Below are 27,265 nucleotides of genomic sequence, written 5' to 3'. Positions count from 1 at the left end.
GAATAAGCTGCCCAGGGAGGTGGTGGAGTCACCATCACTGGAGGTGTTCAAGGAACGTGTGGACGAGGCACTGTGGGACATGGTTGAGTGGGCATGGTGGGGTGGGGTTGATGGTTGGACTCGATGATCTTACAGGTCTTTTCCAACCTTAGTTATTCTGTGATACTGCGGAGAGGTTGACCAGCTCTCCGTTGCCACCTTGGCTTACCCGCCATTCGCGGGCGCATCGCCCGAAACGCACGCTCTTTCTATATGCCGACGCTTTTCCATCAATCTCCCCGCTGCAGCTACAGGCCTTACAGCTACCGGCATTTTGCACCTCCCACCACGCCCTGCAGCACGGATGTCTGCGACAGTGACTATGCCCCCAGCCGAAGGGTCACGGCAGCGACGGCCAAGGGCTATACCAGTGACTTGAACTATGATTCAGAGCCCGTCCCTCCGCCACCCACTCCACGCAGCCAGTACCTGTCGGCGGAGGAGAACTACGAAAGCTGCCCGCCTTCCCCGTACACGGAACGGAGCTACTCGCACCATCTCTACCCACCGCCGCCGTCCCCCTGCACGGACTCTTCATGAGGGGTAGCCCCCCCGCCCCGTTACCTGCCTCCGCTCTGGAAGTGTAAATACAAAATGTTCTCCTGGGGAGGGGGGAGGGAGCTCTCGGCGAGGGATGAGGTAGGACAGTGTACAGTTAAATGTTATTAAATGGGGTGGAGGAATACTGAAGATATTTGTACAGAAGAAAAAAAAAAAGGATATTTATATATTTTCTTAAACAGCGACTGCTGCTTGTGCCATAAGAAGAAAAATTTTTGTATAAAAGAACCCAGACATTTGTACAAAAAGTTTTTATTTTTACAAATGGAACACAAAAACATGCCTTAATCCAGTGAAGTGACTGAGCACGTAAGGAAATGGAAGGACCAGGATGTGTTACTTGTCCAGCGAGGTGAGATGTGGAGTTTGTCAATACCAAAAACGTTAAAAGTAATTAATAATAAAGAAGTCCGTCTCAGAGCAGCATACCATAGATACTTGGAAGTAGCCAAATAACCTCTATGTTAACTACGGAGGGCCAGCAACTAAAGCTAAACTTGAAAACGCAGTCAGGACAGATATTAACCTTACACAAAGGGCTTTGTTTTCTACAGGAATACAGCAATCGTAGCAGTGAATCCAGAAAAATAATCACACACTTTTTTAAATGAATACACCTCTGTTTTTCCTTAATGCATTTACCAAACTAGAGCATTTAGAGCTCTCTCCTTGCTTCTGGAATTTCAGTGATTTTTTTGTTGGGTATATTTTAAAGTATGCTTTTTTCCTCCTGTTTAGCTTTTCCCATCTCTTCTGCATCCTTTCTTCCTGCCCGTGTCACTTTAAATCATGATATCCTTATTTAAAGTACTGCTAGAACTGGGCTGCTGTAAATTCTTTTTCTCTCCTGATTAGCCTTGTCATGCAGTGAGTATCATGCTATACATTCCCTTCTTCGTTTTGCCAACGCCGTAGGATTCTGTTTTGTACCAGGTCAGTACGATTTTCACGTAATTGACAAGGGTAATATGCATATACCTGAATGATTTTTAGTCCCTTAAAAAAGAAAACCTTATTTTGACCTAGTGCCCACAAAATGTCAAATATTTTTATACCACATATAATATAGACAGCATATTTATAAACTATAAATTTAACCGTGGATTGTTAGTTTTACTGTAAATGAATAATATATCCTTGCAGTACTTTCAGTGTATATTGATATCACAGTATACAAATCATATATATAAAAATATATATATTATTTTTTCCTAGTAAGGAAGCATTTAATTTTCAGTGGAGCAACTGTCCATAAAAAAATAGATGTTTTGATCATTGGAAGGGGTTCCCGTGCTGTATTAACTGCTCATGATTTCTTTGTGTTAGGTAAAGCCAGTTTGTCTCAGTATGATTTTGACATACCTCCTCTTTGCATGGTGTGAGTTTAATACTTTAGTGTTAACCGCTGTGAATGTCAAATTTTAAGATATTCTTAACCAAACCATTTTATATTCGCATCTCTATTTTTGTATATTACCATATTTAGCCCCTTCTCCTGTCAGCCTCACCATGGTGATTTTGACAGGGAGAGTATATAATCAAGTGAAAACATTATTTGTGTAGGTTGAGGGGCAACCTAGGATATTATTAACTCCTCCTTGACTCCAGTGCAGTGTTTTGAATTTGCTTTGACTGTAGTGGAGCTCACGGTATACCTGATCTTAGATGGCATTATGCATTTGCACCTTCTGTTGACATCAAATCCACGTTGAATGTGCTCGATGCCTTCAAAGACTGGCCCTCTGAGTCTTCTCTCTCAAAACAAAGGTACTGAGGAGCTTCTGCCTCCTAACCTTTGGGCACAGTATGGGTGTAACAACTCTTCGGAGGTGCCGTTTGGGTTTTATTGTTCTCTCTTGCTTGTTTCCCAGCCAGTTTCAACTAAAAGAGAACTAATGTGAAAATGTGGCGTGGGCTTTACGTCATGCTGTCGACAGAATTAGTGACAAATAATTCTTGCTAGTGCTGCCGCTCATCTGGAGTACTGGAGCCTCACTTGGTTTCAGCTCCGAGGAAAACCATAGCATTTGGGATTCCAGCTGTAATAAAGAGTCTTTCTAGTAGTCCAGGATACCTGAGGAAACTTTAAAAAGCCTTGGTGGTTTCCAGGCTACTTTCTGGCATACTAAGTTGGGGGTTTTTGCCCAGCTTCCTTCTAGGTATCTAGGGATCATGGTAGCTGTTCTTCTGGCTCTTCCTTGCTGGTGAAGAAGCTTGTTTGTGTTCTCCAGCAGGATGGATGTTGAGGAGTGTATTATGAACTATAAGGGAACTCAAAACCATTTATATGAAGGGGGGGAGGGCGGGTGTGTCGGGGCGGGGGGTGTTGAGGCTGGCACGCCGAGGAGAATAGAAACTTCTCTGTTGTTTACATTTTTTCATGTGCAGCATTCCGTGTGGGGTTCACATGTGGAAACTTGCACTAATGAACTCAGAAGAATATTGCATTGTTGTATCTCAGTCCAAGTGCTTGTACTGCGATGGCAATGGTCTCTTCTTGCAAAATACTTTTTTCAGTGTGCCAATTTCTGTTTGAAAAACTCTAGAGGTGGTTGAGCTTAAGGAGTGGTATCCTCTTTCTGGTGCGGTTGGACTGCCTCACTGAGGCTTCCTCTTGGAGGGGACTTCCTGCAGGTAAATTGGGAAGTGTGTTCATTACAGCAAGGGTTCTTTAGAAGAAAAATGTCCTCTGTACCTGGACCGTGCTGCCTGCTTTCTGTGCTAGTTTATGTCCACACGTAACTCAATTCAAGTCAATGGGGTGGTCATATAATTCAGTGTAGGATTTGATCACGTCTTTTTTGATACGTACATTTCAGTTTGCGCATCAGGTGTTTTGCGTGATCTGCCTCTGGGAGGTTCACGTGAAGAAGGGGAAAGTGGACAGACTGTGTTTTTCCACTGAAGATGATCAGCATAGGGAGAAGGCTGTTTCTCATCTGGATGAACCAAAGAATTTATTTAGTGGGAAGCTGTGATCTGCCTTTGCAAGTACATGTATTTTCTCAGTAAATCTAGAGTAAAATTTTAAGAGTTGATGATCTGTGAAGTTCCTCTTGGGCAGATCTCCAAATTGCAAAAGCATTGATGCAACTATGTGCACCTGACAGATGACCAGTGGATAAACCATAGACTGATTGAACATTGAGACTCAACAATTCCTCTCTCTTCCTCTCCGCCACTGAGCCAGTCGTAATTCTTATTCTCGCCTTCCTTCAGTGAGGATCATACTTTCTCCTGCTTCTCAAATTGGATGAGATGTCAGGACTGTAGATAACACACACATGTCAATTCAGGAGATCGCTTAAAGTGGGTTTGTAGCATTAGCATGGAAGTGGTCTCATTGACGTCAGTGAAACTGCTCCTTGTCTTTTAAGCTAAGCACAAACGTCCTTGTCTTACAGCATCAGGTACAGACACGGTGAGGCATTAACAGAAGTACTCGTTGTGCGCTTTTTTCTCTATCTAGACACCTGGGGAGTGTTCACAGCTGACTGCCTGGCAATGGAAATAGCTGGCATGCTCAATCGAGAAAGGAACAGTCCTTTGTAGTTTAAAAAAAAAAAAAGGACATTACAGCATAATTTGTTGAAAACTAACCTTTGCACGTTCAGCGGGAGCTTAGCACGTTTAAATGGCAGTATTAGTGGGACCTAATCTTGCCTTTTAAAATGATACCTGCCATGTCATACTGCGTGCGTTTCATACCTTCCTAAGGAACACTCCTCATTTCTCCGCTGCTTTTGGATACAGAGGTATTTATTTGAAAAGAACTTAGATGCGATAAATGGAACATGCGCGTAGCATTTGCATTTGAAATAACGAATGGTTTCCATGAATATAAATTCATGCAACCTGTGCATATACATTAAATGAAATATTTACTGTAATGCAAGATATGCAAATGAACCAGTCGATATCAAAGGATTCATTTTGCTGTGAGTTGTAACTTTCAGTACTGTAAATTCCAGATTAGTGCCATAACATTTTCCCTCCACGTGCATGTACAAGTATATGTATGCACATACCCATATCTTTAGTAACGTGAATTTACCCAAAGCCAATAGTTTTCTCTCTCGTGCATGTATATTCGCATGGCCCCATTGACAGATTCAGCCTCTCTGCCTTTCAGAGGGCTAATGTTGGGTGCTGTCCTGCTGTCTCACGTAAGCTGGACTTCTTCTGGCTAGGTTGCAGGACAGACAACAGAATACTTGCTACTTTAAACCTGAATAGTTAATGCTCTGTCATACCAGACAGGAGAGGAAGCATATTTTTTATACTGTTCCCTTATTTCTGGAGTCCGTTTTGCAGACGAGTAAAACTCTTCTGTTTTGTGTAGGTACATAAAAATCATTCTGTTGTAGTCCTAGTCCTAGCGTAACCATGAAGAACATAGAACTATGAAGAAAATTGCACCCAAACTGCTTGACACGGCAGGTGCTACAACCCACTGCAAGTGAAGGTGCATGCAGAAAATCCCTATTTATTGCTCTAATGGGCTTTGGTGGAGGTCTGGTCTCCACTTCGTGCATTGCTTCTCTATTTATTATAGCTCATTCTCTGGAAATGGCTTGATTGGTGAGTCTCAAACACAGATTCATTTATTTTACTTCAAAGTAGTTAAGCCTGTGCTAAGATGAGAAAAGGCCACTCTCTTGAATATTGAGTATTCCCCTTCCTTATTGCTTGGCATATCTCCTTGAATTAATTGATTACCATCATTCTGGGGGGAACAGCTTGAACTACAGAACTCCCTGGTCACGCATGCTCTTGAACCAAATGACTTCTTCAAAATATCTCCTGAGAAGTAATCAATCACTTCTTTTCCTGACGTTTTTTGTCTTGAGCGTGTTTGTCACACAATGTTGTTACAGACAGAATCTGCCTTTGAATGTGTACTGTGCACGTAGCAGATTACGTACTATTTCTACAACAAAAAATAGCTGGTTCGTTGGGTGCAAAAAGAATTTGAACATTGTTATTGAGAAATTGCTTTCTTAGCCATGGGATTTTTTTTAACTTGAAAATTAACCCTTAGCTTAATTGGCAGGTGACAGATACACCTTGAAAATAAGCTAGGAATGACCTGATAGCTTGAAAATGGGTACAAAACATTCCATTTTTTTCTAAAAGTAGTAAATTAAAATATGGTAGTGATCCAAAATGGGCAATTTTCTTTCCTTTTCATCTTTAAAAAGGGCAGCTCGGTGGATGATGCCAGCGTAGCATTTATAGGGACTGGTTGATCCACTGCAAAACTGCCGAGCAGGGTAAGTAAACTGTCCATATTCGATTCGGGCCAAAGATTGCCTTAGCACGCAGTGTGATCGCGATGATGAAACTACCGGGGAGCAGTCTTGTTCCCCTCTTTTAAATGAACAAGGAGCGGCTTTGAAGTCCTGATTAAAATGGCTATAGCCTTAAGCCAGGCGGTTAAGAGTCAGCCAGGGAAAATGAAAGTGTCTTTTTGTAAAGAGGATACCACCAGGCTTAAGCTGAACTAGCCTTGTTTGCAAGTGAAGGATCTGGTGCTGCTTTCAGATTTTTTAATCTTGGGTTTTTGTTTTGTTTTGTTTGTTCTTTTTTGTAAGCTTTAATCACTGTTTGTCATTGTCTTAAAGCCAGCTGGTGTCTCTTGTTCATCAACTTTGGTACGATGGTGCTTTGCAAGGATGTATTTATATTATAATGACCAACATTTGGTCAGCCCTATTCACTCATTCACTAACTTTTTTTTTTGTAAAATAAAGTGCTTTACTTGTAAGGTGTATATAAACCTTGTACAAAAATCCTTTCCAATTATTACTATAAACTGAGTTGTAACAAATGAAATGTTGATTTTTATAATAAAACTCAGAGTGAAAAAGGAGGGGTACTCTTCATTTTATTTCAGCATCTGGAGGAAAGGTAATTAAAGGTAAAAGTCCATGTGTGTCTTTGCTCTCCATAAAAGCCAGAATGTGCTTAACTTTCTGATGCTGTAGGCAGACTCTGCAAACACTGATGCATTTGCCTGAAACACATGGTTGACTTCAATAAGTTCTGTTGATTTCCATGATTCTGCAATGCAACTGGATGCATTTTAAAGCTAAAAAGTCTCCATTATTGATCACTTAGATTGGTTTAGTAGATAATACAAACCAGACAATTTAACCGAGTAAATCCTTATCAGACTAGAGATGCCTGATGATTAATTTGGAGACTGCTGATCTTTAAATCTGTATTGAAACGTTTGCAAAGAGAGAAGTGTTTAAACTGTAAAACACATTCTCCCCCCCACCCATCCTATTGCTGTAACAAGTAATTGGATAGGAAGCAGTTCTGCGTTTATAAGCTTAGCACAGGAATTCCTGCTCCGCTTGCATCCACTGGTTGTGGAAAAAAACGTGGCTTTGTATTAGCGTGGATCTGGCTATACTAAGAGTCTTTTATAGCTCCAGTTTTTCTGCACGGAGGCGTGGACAACCCACATATCACTGCTCATATCAGTAAAACAGGGCTTAACATTTACCAGTCTCACAAAATGTTGTAAAAAGAAATGCTCCTCATTCTCAGCTGGTGTGCCATGCTTATTTTATTTCAAGGTGCTATATTTATTCTACCTTGGACAATGAACCATTCGACTGGAGCTGCTGGGTGCTGCGTTTCTCTCTAAAAATGCCGGTTGTGAATTGCCACCGGGCTACAGAAGGCTCACCAGCTCTTTTTTTTTTTTTTTAAAAAAACAATTGTGGCTACCTTTCTACAGAGTCCGTGCCGTTGTTATATGGTAGAAGCTTGTGTATAGCATTCATGCTGGTTTGGATTCCCTGAACCTTGGTCTTTTCCAGATGCAGCTATTAAGCATCAGGGTGCATCTCAAATGCAGTTCTTCAAAGCGCGTACCAGAGAGGTGGTATGGACGAACACCACAAAGAGCAGGATCAGCCCTATCAATGAGCCATTTGAGTTAAATCTTGAAAAAATAATATTCTTAGAGGGAGAGAGTGTAGCTCAGGAAACAGAAGTTGTGTTTCAGCTGCAGCTCCACCATGTGCCAGTTATCAAGGCCTCCAGAGATGGCAGAGCTGCTGAAATCGTGTTTAACCAGGCTCCAAGGGACAGCAGGCATAGTGAGGGACACCGGAGTGTTTCCCAGCATTTAAAAAAAATATTCCCTGCCTGTCTGAGAAAAGACCACTTGGAAGTCTGATTTCCTTTGTGTGATTCTCTGTCTTCTCTTGCGCGTGTGCGCAGGAGCAGAGGTGACTGCAAGCGCTGGAATCCTGCCATTGGTGTTACGCTAGAGGATCTGCATCTCTGTTTTGCTAAGGGGAAGAACGCTTCGTTAAGAGTGTAAAAGATGAGATTTTTATTTTTTGGGGGGATCAGCCAGTATTGGCAGCACTTCCCTAAGAAGGTGAGAATGCAAAATCACAGGCTTGTTCCTGGAGGGGAACTACTGAACGTGTTTAACCTGTTTTCACGGAGAAGATTTTTGTACCTAGCTGAGTAAAGCCTGCATGGGAATCAAGGCATGTTTGGAAGAACTGCCTGCTGAAGAGCAAGGGGAAGTTTCACCTTGTATCAAACCTGCTGTGTGCGGCAGCTCCTCCTGCATCCTTTTTCCTGGAGCGTCAGGTTGGGAACGTAAGACGTACGTTGCTGGGCTTAGTGACTTCTAAAACAGTCAAACCATAACAACAACAAACTTGTTTCTCCTGTAGAAACTGCGTGTCTGGGTACGTAAGCTTTACCTTGCCCTTGATCACCGCAAGATCTGTGACGGCAGCTGAACGCGAACTCCGTTTACAGGAAAGATGGGGAGCTGCCGGCCCTCTCCTGCTTGCACCCTCTGTTACATAAAGAAACTGTTTAGTGGGAGAGGTCTGATGCTTGGGTTACCTGGCTCGGCGTGGCACAGCGCTGATCTTACCGCAGCTTCGCTTTCGCAGCAAGATACCTTTTCCATGAGTGTAAGGGGAACGCTCTGCAGAAACGATGAAGTTTGCTTCTCTGAGGATGCGTAAAGAACGTCGTCTGGGTCTGAGGAGATGGAAGGATTGCACGTGGTAAGCGTTTTCTGTTCGTCAGTGTGGCCAAAATTCTTAGCCCTGCCTCCTTGCCAAGAAACCAGTAACCACCTTAACTCGCAGAGCGCTTGGCTGGAGAGGAATGACTGAGTGACCCACCTGCACCGACTGAGCAACCTGTTTCAAACCACCAATGGTCCCTGCTGGGGGTTTGCTGAATAAAGGGCTACGGGTGGCTCTGGTGGCCCCTGGGGTGCCGGGAGCCGGTGGCGAAGGACCCCGGCTGTCCTGGGAGGAAAGCCCAGAAGCCTTCGCCTGCAGCTCAGGTGCTGTAAGAGCTGCTCCCTGTTTCCTGGGCCAGTTCCCCGTGCAGGGAGAGAGTAGTGGGAACGTGTTGCGTGTCAGAGACGGGCAGAGAGGACCGACGTGGCTGGAAGGACTGCGGGGGGAGAGGAGAGGTGTGATGAGGATGTAGTGTTTGTGCTCCAGGCTCCTCGTTCCTCTCTGAGGATACGCATGGAGGGGAATGAGGAAAGTAGAGCATTAAAAAAAGATGAATAAAGGATGCAGGGCATACGGTAGGAAGCGACCTGGAAGCGTGTGGCAATAAGAAGAAAGGATAACGTTACAGGTGGCTCTCTGAAGTCGCTCAGGAACACAGCGATTGCTCCTCAACATTGCCGTAAGAACAAGGTGCCTGGTTGGCATGGCAGGGACCGCAGGGGGAATAACCTGGCACGGGTGAGAAAAGGAACGGGTTGGGCAGTTCAGGGCGAAGAGCCAAAGGAGTCTCTTCATTGTATGCAATCGGGTTTTTTCTGGGTGACTTGGCAGCCGTGAGACTGGGACAAGGACAACGGTGAGAGCCAAGGCTGGGTGTTGGTCTGAGCAACAGACCTTTTGTCCCAAAGAGCGGAGCAGCAGTACAGAAATCAGCATCGTGGCTTGATGGGGCGGACAACGTGGCAGCTCCGGGCTGCTTCGTGAGACCATAAGGGTTTCCTGGTGGGGGTGATCCCTCTCATGTGCTGCCCTGACGGCATTTTTCGGCAGCGAGGCACTATCATGCTGGCAAGAGTTGTCATTTGCCAGGGTTTGGGGCCGGCCGGAGCGCAGCAGGCGAGCTGGAGGAGGAGATGGCGATAGAGGCGATGCACCAGGAATCGGCTGAGATGCTGCGGTATGTCACGCGCCCTTCGCCCTCCCGTACGCTCACTGATGTTTGCAGAAAGCGTTCTAAAAATCCATGAGCTGTGCCTGTGTACGGCCTCTTTCCTGTCTTGCACCTCCCCTGGCTCTCGTTACGTGGAGTGCCTAATAAAAACCAGGCGTTGGCCTCCGAGGGCATTTAATGTGCTTTTGTGGCTCGTTCCTTAACGGAGGCCGCCATTGTCCTCGCTGTGAAATCGCATTTGGCCGCTGTGGAAATAAGCGTGGTGGTGCTGACACGCCGATTTGACTTCAGGTGGGAAGTGAGCAGCAGGTGAATCCTGCAGATAAAGATCCAGATTTTAGGCAAACGTGCCCTATGCCGAAAAGCCAAGGAAGAGAAGATCAGAAAATGACCCCTACTGTGGATAAGAGGAGAGTTTGTAAATGAATTTTTGATTAAAAGGGCTCATGAGGCAATAGATGCTTTAAAAAAACCCCAAAACATCCATTGGTGTATTTTTCCCAACTTTATGTTTTTCAGGCACGCTCTGTTTGCTGGAGACAGAGTGATTCCTCCCTCGATGCCGCTTTCTTCTTTCCATCCTGCGAATGTTTTGAGAAACCCTGTGGCTGCAGCACTGCTGCGCCGATGGCTTAACGTGGGCTGTTGTTCTGAAGCGCAGCTGTTAGGGATTAATTACTTGATGGAAGAAAAACACTTTCAGATGCTTCTAATAAGTTGTTCCACCAGCAGCACTAATAATGAAGGCTGATTTTTTTTTTTTTTTTTTTTTTTAAAGAATGTACTTCTCTCTCCCGTCCTTCCAGTGCGATGCTTTACGTCCTCTCCATGCTGTCTCTGCGTTGCATCCACCTCTCCAAAACCCCCGGCCCGCTGCCTCGTCCCCCTCGGGTTTGGCTGTGCAAAAGGCAGAGCGTCCGGCGCCGGGCTGCGCGTGGGGGCTGACGGCTGTTGGGGCTGAGGAGCTCCTCGACAGCCTGCTCAACGTCACGCGGTGGGTGAGGACCGCGGTCCACCCATCCCGCCTCGGGGCGGGTGGGCTCTGGCGATTGCACGTGCGAGGAGCAGGGTGGGAAGGAGGTGGTCGGAGCGGGACGGGCGCAGCGGTTGACGTAGTGGTGATGGGGAAGGGCCGCGAACGCTCTCTCCCAGAGAGAGGAGCCGGGGCGGTGGCGAGGCGCGTGGGAAGAGGAGCGCACGTGCGAGGGGCTGCTCGGCGGTTTCCCGAGGGAGCGGGAAGCCCAGCGCTGCTTCTCTGCAGGCGCTCCCACATCCCGGGGTTTCCTGAACAGCCGGAGGGAAGAGCTGATGTCAGTTAAACTTGAGTAATTGAGTAGGAAAGACGCATTCCTTCAGATTTTGAAGAAGGAGGGGAAGGGATACCAATTGCCGCCTCCATTGGTATCCCTCTTTCTCCTTAAAAGAGGCAAAAAATGCTCAGAAGTCAGACAGAATTATGGGATTGTCATAAAGCCAGAATCCGAGGGAAAGTTACGTGGTGAATAGCACCAGGTAAGGAAGAGTTGCTCTTGTTTTTTCCAGGTCTTTATAGAAAGTATAGGTCTGTCTGTCAGTGCAGGGGGAATGGGAACGGGAGGGAAAGGGAGAGCTGGGTTTTCTGCTGCTTTAAGATCCTTGGCTTCTACCACGCGAGGGTTTTTTCTCTCTTCTCATCTGATGTTTGAATCATCCTTCAGCTTTAGATGACTCCGAAAAGAGAGGACCAAGAGGACAGACAAGAGACGTAATCCTCATGTCCCCGTTGTTCATTTTCTTGACTTAATTTTATCTTAGCAATAAAACCTATCTCTTTCCATGACTGTACAAGGCAAAGGGCAAAGCACCTGTAGAGCTAAGAGGGCTCGGCGATTCAGACTCATCATTTACTACAGGATTTCTCCAACATTTGTTTCCAATTTACCTGCCCTTTGTCTTGCCGTTGTGCACGATTAGCTGCTCTTGCTGTAAGCAGGGACTTGGTGGATTTGGTCTCCGGACTCCGGCATGCTGCTGGGAGCCAACTGTAAGTCATGAAAAAGATTGTTTCAGAGAGAAGGGTTTGGGCTGGTTTTTCATTTTGTTTTTGGCAAGATGCTCTTCTTTATTGCATAGCTGCGTGAGACCACTTCAGATTTGGAATGATCCCTGGCCACTTCTATTCCTGTGTTATTTTGTGACATGGAAGAGTTGAGGGGGAGTAAAAAAGCAGTGCAAGCAAGGATCGTATTAAATATGAAGATCCCTCCTTTCTGCCCAAAGGTGCTTTGCTACTTGTAAGTTTTAACGTCTTTAGAAGGAATTGAATTTCACATGCAGTATCAAGAGGAAGAATCTGCTCCTCTCCCTCTATCTGTTACTGCTGCATTGCAACTGTGATGTTATTTTTATATTTAATGATTTCTACATTGGTTCCTTCCGGACAGAATAGGTTCAGTGATCTGATATATCTTTTACATCTTTGTGGGTTTTTAATATATTTTATATATATTAAAAAATAGATATTTTTATATACCTAGAAGAGCTCCCTACACTATTTGTAATTACAGCTGCCTCCACTTGTTTTCATTGCAATTTTTTCAGAAAAACCCACAGACACTGGATTTTTGGGTTTATGTATATTTTTATTTTGGTACGTGCACAAAGAAGCTGACAGCCCATCCTTCTTGGGAACAGCTACAGCAAAACACTCAACATTGCAATAGCTGTGAGAGAGCCAATCTTCATCCGTCCTTGGGCTGCTAGAAAGAGGGACCCCGAGGCCAGAAGGTAATGAGCCGACTTACTTTAGAGCTGAGATGTTTGATAATGTCCGTACGGAATTCTCACGAATGAACTGCGAACTCACATGCGTAGTATTAACAGCAAATTTGTTCCCATCGCGGTTTTCAGCTTGCTTTGCTTGAGTCACTGTCTGTAGGTAAAATAATACGATACTTTCCAACCCTTTCTTTTGAACAACGTTAGTAGTGGTGGGGCAAGCAGACCATTTAATGCTGGTAATTAGTGTTTTGCAGGTTTCCCTCCTCCTCTTCCCCGTACGAGAGACCCGGGTGTACGTATCCACGCGGACGTATCTGCGTATTTTCCTACGCTTTGTCCTATGGTCTGTCCAAGCAGGAGAAGAGAAGGCAGCGTCAACGCGTAACTGCCCGCTTGCTTTTCACGCTGCCGGGGTTACAAACGGGTGCCCAGGATGGGATGCTGAGCACCACCCTTCAAGGGCCCAGTGGTAAGCAAAGAGGATAAGCAGTTTGCTCAGTAGCATTTGGGGGAGCGGGGAGAAGAAAGTTATCCCAGGCCCCCCCACTTGGAGCAAAATACAGTTTATGAATCTTAAAACCTTTTTCAAAAGCAGAAAGTAAAAAGAAAACTTAGCCTTCAAAGTGATTGTGAGTCACTCCCCTTCAAAGCATTTCCATGGATTTCTTGAAGTTTCTTTCCAGTGTGTATTCCAAATGTTTTTGTGGGGATGATAAATTCTTCCTGTCTCACATTTAATTTTGGTCCATCAAACTGGCTCTCATTTTGGTTTTTCTTCTGGCACTAAAGGCTAATTTGCCTCCTTTAATTGAATGCAGGCGCTGCATCTAACGTGACAGGCACTACCCACTCAATAATGGGATATTGTCTTTCCTGACTCCTCCTTGCCTTAATTAGAAGCAGAGGGCTGACCTCAGTGCTGAACTCTGCCCTGTTCCTTGCTAATACTTTTACACATCGCTTCACGCTAAGGCTCGACCGAGCACATGCAAATTCCTGGCTCGCCGACATCGCTTGTGTGTTTGTTATTGTTTTTAGGGCGAGTTTCACTTAATGGGCGCGAGGTTCCTCCTTGCTTCGGTAGGGCCGGCCCGCCGCCCCGGCTGCTCTTCACCTGCGGGGACGCGGCGAGGGAAGGGGGAGCAGGTGGAGGGGGTGGTACCGCTGGGCACAGCCCCTGAAAACAGGAGCGGATTTGGGCCGGGCGAATGCTTCCATGGGCCTGTGCGTTTCGTAGCCGAACCACCTCCGGCACGACCTCCTCCGGCTTGTGCGCTCTGCCCCTCCGGATGGGCAAAAATCCGTTTTCAGGGAGGACCCAGGGTCTAATAGATATTCTGAGGTCTATTAGATATCCAGCCTGGGTTTCAGGCTTGGAGTCGGGTGTTTGAACTTTTAAGGTTTTGGGGTTTTTTTAACCTGTGCCCTTTTATGGCTAAATATGGGACTTTTCTGCGGGCGCTTAGGTCCCCACCACTTCAGCCTGCGCAAGACCTCTCTTGGTCAGCAACCTTCACAGGTTTCTTTGTGAGCTGGGAGGGTACAGCAATAACTACCCTGGACTGGCCACAGTGGAACAAATAATGTCCCGTATTTTGGTAATAATCACCCCAGTACCTCAAACTGGGATACAGATGGATGCCTTTATACGGATGGATGCAAACCGGGAGGCAGTGAGTGGCTGAAGGGGTTCTCTCTGCACAACAGATCAAAGCAGCGGGACAGGCTATGTACGGGTGGTGGCGAATGCTCCCCACTCCTGCGGAAAGAGCTGAGCTTTCCTTGTGTGAGCACTGGCTTGGGAAAAAAACATGGAATTTGTCTGTCTGTGCAGCGTGTTTTTGTTGTACAGAGAAGTTACAGATCAGCACGATGGAATACATCTCTGCTACAGACACCTCATCTCTAATTATGCTGGTATTTTTCAAGTCTAAGTGCTGTGGCTTTTACATACTATTCAGCATTTTTCTTAGTCTCCAGCTCCTAGAGAGGGTGGGATCGGAGAGCTCAGCTTTCCGTTAAAAGCCTTCGCTCTCCTGCTTCTGGAGAGAAAGTAATCAAGTGACCTGCATTGACCTGAAAGGATAAAATCCAGAAGGCAAATATGACACCCAGCCTCCACAACAATTTCGAAAACCCCAGAACACCACCTGAGGGGGTTAATCTTTCAGGGTTTTTCTAGGAGAGGTTGAGAAGCTCACTCAGGGCTATTTGATGTTGTGGTTGGCAAGGCAAAGCACAAGACTTGGCTGCTATTAACAGCCTTCCACAGCTTTGCCAGAGAAGGTCAGTCACAAGGTCACCCTCACCTTTTCTCTGATGCTTCACATGATGACAATGCCTGAAGCAATTCCCGTATCCCCCACCCCACAGAAAATCTTTGTAACCCAGGTGCTCACAGGAAGGCAAGGCACCTTTCCCAAGATGCAAAGACACACAAGTTTGATGAAAGTAAAAAAAAACCCAAGCCAGCTGAAGCCAGGCATGCTCAGCTATTTTAAATACAGAGCGTGTGTGTAATTTTCCTGTATCCCAGTACGGTTCATAACCCTGCCTCTGGCTGGTCCTAGAGCCTTGACCCACCAAAAGATTTTAATTTCACTACAGGCACCTACGCTGAATATTTAGGCACCGCTGGCACCACCAGAGACTTCCTTCAGGCCTTGCTTAACAAAAACCATCCCATACTTGCCTGCATTTCTGCCACCAGGCATGGGCAGAGCCCTCAGTCTGAGCGGTGATGAGCTTCTTGGTACAGGCTGTCCTCTTCCCTGTTTAGCAAACAGGACCAAGCTAGCAGATGCTTCCCTGGATATATCACTTCAGGTTGGGGGGAGCAGAGGGGATAATGCTGGTGATATTACCCAAGTGGTAGTATTATCCACATCGCCAGGGGTTAGAACAGCTAGCTGGCGTGCAAGAAAATCCAGGTTCAGATCCCTAGGGAAGATAACATAAGCATAACCCAAATTTTCCATTGGGGTTATGTGTAATGAATATCTAAAACAGAACCACTGGCATGGCAGATAGTTCCACTTTTTGGGTGTTTAACTTCTAAAAAGTTAAGTCCCATCTCCCTCCGGCACCCAGTGATGGACTCAGGTGGTTTCCCTTTTAGCACGCTAGCTTTGGCTCGGAAGCATCTGAGCTTCCCCTTAGAGAAAAGAGCCATGTGTGGCATGATCTGCCAAAAGTGACCCTGGGGTAGAAAGACGAGGAGAAGACTATGATGAAAGTCAGCATAGAGATCAAATCAGTCAGCAAAGATGCTGACTCCAGCAAGAAATCTTTTTGCAACCCATCATTTCTACCACCCCAGGGCGGAAAATGCATCATCTCTGCATCTGCACAGCAAAAAGCTTTCTGCTTTGGCTGCAGTAGACACGCAGTGGAGCGAGTCGTGGGACACAGGAGAAACCTTCTCTGTGGGTTGACTAGGATGGGTCGCAGCAGCTCCAATCCCAGAACATCTCCTAACCCCACCCCACAACCTGCTGTGCTAGGTATCATGCAACAGAGCTAGAATTTCTGTCTCGCTTCTGGGGTTTACACCATCCCTGGCAAGAGCATCACAGCTGCAGATAACAAACAAGCAAGACAATCAGCTTTAATGTTTTCTGCCTGGTTCTCACCCTTCACTCACACACAACGCCCCAGCTGTGAACTTTTAACCCTGAACTTGTTCCAGATTGTGAGCCTCTACAGCAGACAAGTCATAGGCAGTAAATCCGCTTTGCAGACAATGGTGTCTATTGAGCTATTCCCCTCGGCGTTTCGCTGCAACTCGCTTTCTGTCCACCTGCTGCTTTTCTGTCTACTCAAATGTATGTGTTGGTAGCACCCTCCTCACCTGTGGGAAGGAGAGAAAGGAGCATCAGCTTAAAAAGACGGAGAATGTGCGATGCGGTGAGAAGACCCAAGGATGCCTCCATATGCCTCATCAGCCTATTTTGGAGAAATACTGGATTTGCCAGTATTTCCTGAGAGCTGAAAGAAATCTAACCCTCTGAGAGCTGGAGCAAAGGTAAGTAACGGACGAGTAAAATGTTTAGGTTTGGGCGAAGGCTCCAGGCTGTTTTCTGCTATTTCTGCCTCCCGCTTACCCACGGGAGCAAGGGACGCTGCACCCACGAGCCAAGGCAGAGCGCCTCTGTGCAAACACGTGTGCAAGTGGACAGTGGGATCTTCTCACCTGATGCCTTTAGCTGCGCCGGGGAATGGCAGCCGGGGCAGGTCCCACTCGCTGCTGGAGCCCCGGTTCTCGGAGGGTGACGTTAGGCTGGGATGGCAGCTCCCGGGTGCTAACACAGGCTGCCCCAGTGGACTGGCTCCCTTTAACACAGCGCAGAAGGCAGCTGCAGGATACTTCTAGCATCCTTGCAAAATAAATCCCAGCATCTCCTGCACAGGGCTAAACTCTGTTGTTGCAACCTTAACGCACAGTAAAGTCAGCTCATTTTGAAATTAAACTTGCTGATATAACAAATAGCGTGATGCTGACCTGGGTAGATACACAATGAGAAAAATTCCAAGTCACACTTCTTGTTTTAACAGTAAAACTCTCTATCTTTTACAGTAACACCCCAAATTGGCACCAGAGGCTCCTACAGCTAAACACAGACAAAGATGCCTTGTGAGAGATTAATGTAAAACGAAGGTATGGCCAGTCACCTTCCCTCACAACATCCCTTCCACTTCCATACACACCCAAAACGCGCGCGTTTGTCTGCTGCTAGTTTAGTCATCGCAGATTAAAAAAAGACAGCAAGACAAAGACTGGTTGAGCCAGTAGTAGAGCTTTGTTAATTCATGCCAGGCAGCAGCAGTGGCAACAGCTCGGTGCTCAGCCTTGCTGACTGCTCTTAGAATAAACCAAAGCCATCGTTCCAGCAAGGAGGTTACCACAGATCCCTGCCATAAAAGGAGTAGATTGCTCTTAAAATCTAACTGATGCAGATGACAAATGTAAGAATGACTAAATAAGAAACAGCTCACTTGGCTGAGTTCCTGTGCTGGCCCCTACTGCTACTGAAAAAAAATCCCTCTTAACAGCCCAGAGGAAAATAAAAACCAGCTGAATATCTTTTCTTAGATGGCTAGTTTTCGCATTCCCATTCAAGATGGTCTATTTTGCTCTTGGCATGAAACTGGCCCTGAGGTACCAAACTGGGGATGAGGGACAGGTGTGGGTTTAGGGCTGCTAAACCTTCAGCTGGACAACCACACTGACAAACACAGAATATGCACCTCGCTAAATAACAGACTGTTATTCAAGCAGAGAAAATAAAAAACGTGACTTCCCTAAGCTAGCGCCCAACTAATGGCAAACTGGTGTAGGCTAGCAGACCGAGTCTAGTCTTAGTGTAATTAAAATGGAATCAGATACAGTTCTTCAGAGCCAAGATCTAGCTAACAAGCCTGCTTCAGAAACCAATCAAATTTATAATAAAGCAGCAGCCTCCTATGTATGGGGGGGTGCAACGCCTCACAAACTTTCTTCCATAGGAAAAAGATATTGGAGAAAGATGGGAGGAGAACAACAATATTTTGAACTTTTGAGTAAGTTCTTGCTTCTCCCCCACAAATCATCCCCCTTTGGGGACATCTGATGTGATCAGAAAGAGTGGATGTTCTTAAAACTAAGGGAATCTTAGATTTACAGTCTAGAGAGATATCAACTATTTCCTAACTCCCTTGAAGAAGGGAAACAAAGGTAACTTGCTTCCACCTTCTCCGTCTTTTGTTTCGCACATACGTGTCCAAACAGAGGCAGTTTGCTACGCATGAGTTGAAAGTTTAAGGTTTATTAGAAAAATACTTGATCTTTGATAGCATTGCATATTTTATACATCCAATTAAAATGCTTTTTATCACTTTCATTCAAATTCATTATTTGTTAGTAATTTCTTCGTGCAATCTTTGTAGTTAACGTACACACAGAATGAGCCCCCGTAACGGAAGGGTATCTTACTGAGAGGCAGAGAGCCTGTTCACTCTTGGGAATGGGGAAAGCACTGGAGTAAAAAGCCCTCATTAACCTTAGTCTTTTTCAGAAGTATAAAATGGCATCAACACTTTGGAGAATCTAATCAGAGAAGGAGGCAGTGGGAGAGAGAGGAAAGTGATAGCAGCATGTAGGTATGTCTTCTAACAAGGGACTGTGGAATTGATAACAGATGGTACCCCTATGAACCACACAAAGCTGGCAGCACTTGTCTCACTTGGTTGATGGTTGATCACTGCCCAGTTGTTCTTGATTGCATACTTTGATATTTTCCAGCAGTCTACGCTTTAACATCCATCCACAGGAGTAGTGGCAAGCATCTTTACTCAGAAAGGTACCTAAAATCACTATCTGTGGGGCTGAATGCTCCAGGGAGTTGAAGGTGCCTTCATATCCACTGAAGAACACTTCTACATCAATACCGACTTTAAGAACGTGCAATTGTACCCATTAGATTCAGCCATGCAACACTCCAGTCTTCCATGGAAAAAAAAAAAATACATAGCCACTAGTCATTCTGGCATTGGATTGTGGTAAGATCCTGTGTGTTCCTTAACTGAAGGCTCCTGTACCCTGAAGAATGAATTCAATCACGATTACTCTACTTCTTCCTGATCCAGTGAAGTTAAAGCCTTCTCCTGTAACATAGAAAGAAAACTTACAATTATAAAAGCGATAAGGACCCTCATCCTAATTTCAGATCTGCTGAGGTCAGTCAGTAGGTTTGCCAGTAGGATTTCCTGACCTCACATGCTATCTATTCCAATGGACACAGGTTGTACAGCTGCTGAATGTTTCCATTCATTTCATGAAGCACAAAAGGACTAGGATCTCCAATGCAAGTGCCTCCCAGCACATCCAGGTGAATGAGCTACGAAGGGCAGCAGCTCAGCACCACTGCTGGGAAAAGAGCACCTTGCACAACTGACTTCGAAAGAGGATCATGAAGATAAACAGATACCTTTGTGTACAGGGACAGTGGAAGCATACCACACCATAAGGGCAGGCTGTATGAACTGCTGAACTACTATGCTGTCCCCAGAACCTGCCAACAGCACAATTCTAGGCAGAAGTATAGGATTAGGGCAAGCGTGAATTTTCCTGGTGTTTCTCCCAGCCTTCAGCTATTTGTGGTGGAGAGACTGTCTGTGCCAGGAATGGTGTTTTATACTTAACAACCCTCCATGAATGTCTCCTATTGATTTGTGGACCTATGTAAATAAAAAATTGCAGCATAGAAGATGTCTTGTAGCAAGTAATTCCACAGCTGGAGTACACGCTGTGTTAAAGAATATGCGGTTTGGTTTGCATCTGGCTCATTTAAGTTCTGTGAAAGCGTGCTGCTTCAGGTGCCTTAGGCTATGCACAAGTCAAGGGAGGCAAAACGCATACCCAGCCACCCTGGTCCTGAATCCACGGCTTGAAGTGTTCTCTGAGGTACTTTAATCCGAAGCCCAAGACCAGGTTCATAGGATGGTTGTCCACAGCGGTAAGTCTGGTGGCAACTTCCATTGTAAAGGCAACTTTTGTGCATTGTACTTGGCCTCCCGGCTCACTTTTTGAATCTGCTGAGATATCCTCCAGGAACAAATCTGTGATCCTCTTGAAGAAGGTGTAGGACAGCATGTCTTTAAAATGCTGATAGAAAACCCTGTCCTTTTTGATCTGAAAATAAGAATAAGGATTCATTAAATTGAGCTGCTTTTGTTGGAATTGCTTTCCCCATCTCATTGGGAAAGGAGAGCATCTCTAGGTAATACATGCAATATAGTCTAATCGTGGTGATGAATGCAAGAGATGACACACAAGCCCCACACCTCGCTGCAAAGCTGCTCCTTCAGGCTCTGGAGGTGGCTCTATGTTTTTTTCATCAAAAAAAAAAAATCTTCAGTATTTTTGCATTTGAATGAGAGAAGCAGAGAGAGAGAAAGCAAAACAAGTGTGACACCGATATTGAGAACTGCAGGTGAGGAGACATGGGAATACAGGAGCAGTGGGAAGATGACAGCAAAGGCAAGGTTATGAGAAGTGCTGGCAATAGCTGCCGTGCTAAGCTCCTTCTGCTCAGTCACAGGCTTTGTGATGCTTCTGACTGTATCTGGGTACCTCTGTGCTGCAGGAGCATGTCCTCCATGTGGGAGTACACCTTTATAGAGCAGAAAGGGCAGCTAAAGAAGGGAGTAAAGTGAACAAGTACCTATATATTTAATAAAGAAAACATCCACTCCAGCTAATGGACTCACGCGGAGGTTCTTCTATAGCTTTTAGGCAGGGCTTTCAAAATGCACTCAGAAGATTTATTTCCCTACAGCAACTCTCAAAGCTGTAGAGTTTCTCTCCCTCCACTGGGAACAACTTGTATGCCAAATTTAATGCAAACACAAGAGTTTCTCAGAATCAGTCGAGTGTTCAACATCCCATGAAACTCAATGGGAATGAGGCAAGTGACTCTTCTTTGAAATGCACGTTTTTATTGCTTTCTTCCCACCTGCCAACAGAGATCTCTGCTAGTCCTCTGGTCTTAAGAAAGATTTCAGGATGAATGGTGAAGGTTTCAGAAAGCCCTAAATGTGGAAAGACAAGTTAGGGATAGAGACAGAGAGCGCTAGGTTACAACACATTCACTCCCAAGAGAAGGGTAATCTCTCTCTCGCACTCTAGCCTGTGTAGCTCCTGAAAACAGGAGGAGTTACCTTTTCTTCTAGTTGGTCCCCTGATTGTCTTAACAGTGAAACTATTGTTTGTATTATCTTTTCTTCATCTGTTAAAGAAAAGAGTAACATAAATATTGCAGCCTTCTAGTAGGATCCAGATAGCAAACTATGGCAAAAGACTTTGTGTCACTTAATCATGAAAACAGCTGCCAGTTTGTGGCAAATTCAGAGAGTTGTGTATCCAGGCTTTAAGCTGAAGCTCACTGTTCTAGTCTGTGTGGAGTAAGCAATGCTATTCCTCCACCTGCCCAATGTTTTGCTCCAGTTAAGAATTTGGGAAGGAGCAGGGGCTTTAACATCCCATTGCCAGCCCTTTGGGCTTTGAGGTGTGTCTGATAACAAGCCAGAACAAAAGAGCAGCTAGCAGAAGCCTATGAAAATGGACTTAAAATTAGGGAAAAAAAATCCCCTCATCATTACCAATTACACCTTCTGCAACTCATTAGGACAAACTCTGGGTTTGCCAGATTAAAGAAAATGCACGTATGGCAGGATCCCTCTTGTAACCAGAAATCCCTAGAAAGCATGCATTAAAATTAAATCTCTGCAGACGTCGTGGAAGACAAGCAGTTCAGACTTTCAACAGAGATTGTTGAACAGTGTTGTCCCACCGCCGAAGAGCGATTGACCAAGACTTCATTGCCCCAATGACTGGTCTTTGGCCTTAGAGCCCCCACGTATTACTCTGCCCCCAGCCCTGCCACTCCTAGGACTGCTCTGTCACCTTAAGTCGCTGCCTTCATCCTCCTTTTCTCATGTCACACCTCCTTGGATTTTTAAGGATGCTCCCTTTAATTGCAGTAGCAGGCAGGACTTGTTAGAGGACTGCAAGAGCAGTTCCTGAAATGTGAGCAACAGAGGAAGAACCAGCAGAGCAAACTTCCTTCTTCACAGCATCTTACCGCAGAAGTCCCAAGTGCTTCAGCACGTCTAGAGGAAATGCCTCAGTGTGCAGTCCCAACCTGACGTACTACCTGTGAGCATGAAATTCTTCACCCTTACCTTGTTCCTTGCCCTCACTTCCAACGGTAGGATAGCTATCGTGTTGTTCCTGGCGTGGGGCATGATGCATTATCTTGAATGACCCATCTGAAGGAGATTCCTGGGATTTGGAAGTAACAAGCTTGGCAAGTTTGTCTGCAATGTGGTTGACATCTGCTGTTTCACCTGATTGGGAAGGAGGATGGGAAATAAAGAAGGCAATTAATCTTTCCAGGAAATAATTCAGTAATTTACTCACTTATGTGCCCCCTGAGGTGGAAGTGCCCAGCGGATACCAAGAGATACATTTCCCCATGCTGGGCTTTTGCTATTGCTTAAGATCAGCTGGTAATAGCTGATTACTCATACTCTACAGGACTTTGAATCTTAGACCTTAGTTGTATTGCCCATGATTAGTTCATCTGTAGGTCCAGATTCAGAAAAGATGGTGTATTTGAATGCTCTTTCCTTGTTCTCACAGGCTAATCCTGAGCATAGGAGAAGCAGACTTCACTTCACTTCAGAAGCACCTCTAGCACAAAAGCTTCTCGTGTCCTTGACACTGTTGTATTAGGCAGACATGAACGTTGGGAGAACTCAGCAACCGGACTGGCTTTATCCACCTTGTGTAATGACCCTGTTCAGGACCCTCACCGGCTGAAGGCATCGCTCAGTGAGGGCACTCCAATGGCCATCCTGCTATAGCGAAGAGAGCAGGAGGAGCTGTTGCAAGGTTTGTTTCATCTAAAAGGTGCTCTTCCTTACAGTTGGCCTCACAGAGCTTGGGATGCAAAACTCCATCTCCCCACCACCACTGCCAAGTGGCAGCTCCTGCATGACCAGCAGACATCGAGACAAGCTCAGCAGCAGCCTGGCCCATAACATAAAAAATTCATGAGCACAGTTTATTTTGAGGGCAGCAGGGGTTAATGCAGAAAGTAAAAACTGCATTTCAAGGCTGGTGAATCAACCCCAAGACATTTCCATCCCCTCGTCTGCCTGCAGAGCTTGTCAGGGAGCTGCTAAACTTCTAGGAAGGGGATCAGGCTGTTCATGACTTTGGAGACCTAAGATTAGGCAACTGGCTTTAAATTGAGCAGGCCTTCGATTTAGATGGGTAATCCCCAAAAGCACCCCCATTTGCTCCAGAATGGCCTGGCCAAGCTTGCAGTGCAGCTGCTAGCAGTATAAGTGACAAATAATAATAACAATGTTTTAGGAATTGGTCCAGCAATCTGCTGAAGGGCAGGTGAAGCCCAGATTTGAAGCCAAGCAGGATTCCCAGGGAGGTTAACACCCAGCACGGGGAGGTTTTACCTCGAGGCCATGCTGCCGCCCATGCTGCAGGGAACATGGCAATGTATTGTCAGGGCCATCAAGTGATTGCACCCAAACTCTCGAGCACTTTCCTTGGCAATGTGAAAATAAAACGGACATAAAAATGGATATCTGGATGCAGACATATGTCCCTGGCAACCAAACAATGGAAAGTTATAGTTATTTCCCCCTAGCAAAAGGCACCGGGCTGAGGCAGGGACCCTTTCTTGAGAGACAGAGCTGGATTTGGCTGCAGGAAAAGTTATGGGCTTGGTGGGTAGGAGCTGGCCCAGGACAGTTAAACCGATCAGGGATGGGGCATTAGGCTGGAGAAGTCAGTGATGGTTGATTTTCAGAAATATCTTTAAATGTAGGGACGGGGGAGAGCAATTGCTGTGACACCAACCATATCAAGCTGGGAAAAATTAAACAAACAACCCCCTACCTTATGTATACGAAAACAATATGGCAACCTATCATATGCTGTATATGGCAACTTAATGTGGATACCTCATCCTCCTCTCTCGGTCTTGTATGAGAAGTTAAGCTATTAGTTATCATCCAGAGCAGAAAAGGTAAAATCTCATTGCCTACAGTGCAGCACCTGATGTGGGGTTGGCTTTGGGGGCTGGGGTATAAGATGTTCATGTGGATGGGATCCCTGAATGTCGGATGGATTACAACCACTTACAGCCTCTTCTTTCAACACATGGGAGGGCAGGTTCAGACTTAGTATACTAGTAATGTGTAAAGGAGACTTAGATAACTCTGGAAGACTGTTTCCATTTACGATACATGGTGGGGTTATGAGAGGTGGCCCGGAGACACGGGCTGCTCTGTGCTTGAGGCTGGTCACTGCCAACTGCTTGGCATCAGAGTTTCAGCAGAATCGAGCACTTCTGTCTTTAGTGTGGAATATTTATCGCATGATAAAGCTCCCTGAGCGGGCCTTCAAACAACTTCTCTTCCTTGATGTTAGTGTGGAGGTCTTCAGTCTGACCAGTGTTTTATGTTTTCTTTCTAACCAGGTATGAAAAAGAAAAAGCTAGTGCTTGGGAAAAAAAACCCAACCTGTGCAACGATACGATACTTACCACCATACGATGGAAAACAGAAAAGCCAGTCACAGGCATGAATCTTGTGTGCGCAAGCACTACTGAAGATCTGGCAATCTGCCTTCCTAATTGGAAATCAATAGAGCTAGCATAAGAGGTGACCAAAAAGTGAAAGAAACCACCTTCTTCCACCTGCCTTTCCACAGGGCACCAGCCATTGAAGCTATTTAGAAAGAGAGATTTAAAGACAAACAGCAAAAGGAAAGAACTAAGACATGCTTGTCTGTTGCTGAGAATTCCCTTCTTGAAGGATCTTACATTGTGCCTCAGAAATGGAGCAACGTGCCATGCAACCTTGGTGCACTGGGTGCTCTTCCTGCTCTGCTCTGCCACAGAGTAAAGGTAGGCAATATCCTGGCAAGTATTTTGTTTTCGGTTGCTTTTTGCCGTGCTGTTGCATCATGGGAGCCTGATAAACTATTCTTGGGCTTGGTCCATCTTTATCCCTTTGATGGTTAATCTTTACTTTTCTCCTGATTAAGGATGATGATTTCTGCACATTAGCCTCATTTTTCAGAAGTGTCCCATATTTACTGACAGACAACCGCCGCTGGGCGTAGGCCATTAGGATCTTGTATTCTATGCTGTCTCGCTCATCATCTTCCAGCATTATTTCTTCCATACTGACATCATTTGGCGAAGACATCTTGGTTCCTGCAAGAACATATTCTTAGTTTTAATGGCTTAGGGAACAGCCTGTTTTTCATGAATACCAACCAGTACTTGACATTTCTGCAAAATCTTTCAACAAACACCTTATAAATCTCAGTGATGTGAAGAATATTGCAGTACCCAAGAGACAGAGAAGCACTGTTTTCTAGAAAGAGAATCTAGTTCTCGAGAAATACCTCAGGTGGCCATCAAGGCCATCAAAGAATGGGAACAAGAGATCTGATACATTGTTCTTAACTGCATTTGGTGGCTTAGACAGGAAAGATGAGGAAATTCAAGGAGTATTCAATGGTCAGGGTGCAGTGCAGGAAAAGAAGAAAGCCCATAACAATAATAACTGGTTCTTGGGATGGACAGAAAAACAATTCATCAAAGCACTGTGAAGAAAAAGCCTATACTATGGCTTAAATGAGCAAGCATCTAACTATATGATAACTGTGCTTTCAGAGGAAGCTTTGACAAATTCGGACCCTGAGTGCTCTAGGTAGGAAAGCAAACAAGAACTAGCCCAAACATTAGGAAAAATTATGATATTTACCTATCATAATGTTCTCAACTGTCCTTTCACGTTAGGGGACATGAGTCAACAATCTTGCGTGCTTGACTGCGTGCAACGGATGGTGTGGTGGCACTTATCTAGTGTAACTTGTTCTTGTCTAAATAAACATACCAATCCCACAGCACGCACATGCATTTTGCCATCTTCCTGTTTCCCTACACACCGTAGCTCATCAAGCCACAGTGTGAAACACTCTTAAATCTTTGCTTAGCACTAGACCCATTTGTCACCCAGCCTCCTGGCAGCCAGAGCAACTGGAGGAAGAAATGGGAGTGATGCAGAGACCTAGCTGCAGTGCTTTTTTTATTCTCAAAAAGGTGTCTTCTGCACAGCCCAGGTGAGGTTTTAGTTGTTTGGCAGGCAGCCCTGACCACCGACAGCAGGCTCTCTGCAATGCCTCTGTTCAATGACCCACGCAAAGTCGAACAAAACTATACACATACCCAGAACCTGTCACTGGGGTCTCTGTTGCTGACAAGCCGAAATAGGAGGCTTCTGCCCCCACTGCCCTCTCTTAAACAAGTACCAAAATTAACTTGCACTATGCCCTGATTCAAGCTGATTTCTTCCTGTCTGAAGTATCATTCAGCTATTCGCTGCTTTGAATGTAATGTTATTGCTGATATGTATCCAACAGGACGTTTAAATCCTAAGCATGGAGACTCACATTTGGGAGTTAAACACCCCCCCTGAGTCTAAAGGAGTGTCAGTGGGTACAGGGTGCCTTGCTCCCCATGTATTTTTAACTTCTGCCACAGGGATAAGAGCAAGCCGTCCCTCCTAATTCACAACAACAGGGCAGCTGTTCTGTAGGAGGCAGCCTTCCAGCACAGCCTTATTCTGCAGGGGTCTCCAGGCACAGCAATGGGGCACGAAGGGACCTGGGTATCCTGTTTCTTCACAGACGCTGGGAGGTAAGGCTCAGTGGCAGGCAGATTTTCAGGCTGCACTTTAATTGCAGATCACCTGTCTTTACTGTGCAGAGGTCTGAAGTTACTAGCCGCTTCCTTCAAGCTCCAGAAAACTACACATTGTTGCATTACGATCCATCTGTTGCCCTAAAACTTTCTTTTTCCTAAGTATGAGGGTGAAATAAGTCATATATGTATGTATGAAGCGCCAGATCTTCATCTGGTGTAAACCATCCCAGTCCCATGAAAATCCACAGGGGGATACTGGCTTGCCTTTAGCAAAAGTCTGGCTTTAAACTTCTGAACACTTCTATTTGGAACAGACACTTCACCTCACATGCATCTCATTTCACTACTCAGGTATAAAGGATACATTTGTCTTTTGGATATAGGTGGTGTTAGGACTGACACACTTAAAGGGGTTTAATAAAAAGGTTGGAAAA

General features: G+C 45.3%; 2 protein-coding genes across 5 annotated transcripts in view; one reads left to right on the top strand and one right to left on the bottom strand.

Moving 5' to 3' along the window:
* The window catches only part of LRP6 (LDL receptor related protein 6), a 106,880-nt gene extending 106,301 nt beyond the window's left edge, over positions 1–579 (top strand). For 3 of the 4 annotated variants that reach the window (XM_059817264.1, XM_059817263.1, XM_059817261.1), the window contains one exon: positions 288–579. In XM_059817264.1, coding sequence (XP_059673247.1) covers positions 288–579 — 292 coding nt within the window. The remainder of the gene's footprint in view (positions 1–287) is intronic. The other variant, XM_059817262.1, reaches the window with a different exon arrangement.
* An 18,570-nt stretch (positions 580–19,149) lies between these two features.
* On the bottom strand, positions 19,150–25,326 carry BCL2L14 (BCL2 like 14). Its single transcript, XM_009816049.2, has 5 exons — positions 24,900–25,326; positions 22,270–22,434; positions 21,247–21,314; positions 19,946–20,218; positions 19,150–19,191 (listed from the first exon to the last, which is right to left on the bottom strand). Exons 1-5 carry the CDS (start codon positions 25,324–25,326, stop codon positions 19,150–19,152), a joined length of 975 nt encoding a protein of 324 aa, XP_009814351.2.
* Between the last annotated feature and the right edge of the window lie 1,939 nt (positions 25,327–27,265).

This window comes from Gavia stellata, chromosome 4 (genome assembly GCF_030936135.1).
Source record: "Gavia stellata isolate bGavSte3 chromosome 4, bGavSte3.hap2, whole genome shotgun sequence".
Lineage (NCBI taxonomy): Eukaryota > Metazoa > Chordata > Aves > Gaviiformes > Gaviidae > Gavia > Gavia stellata.
Note: the sequence above shows the minus strand (reverse complement) of the source record. Positions and strands in the feature narration are given on the sequence as shown.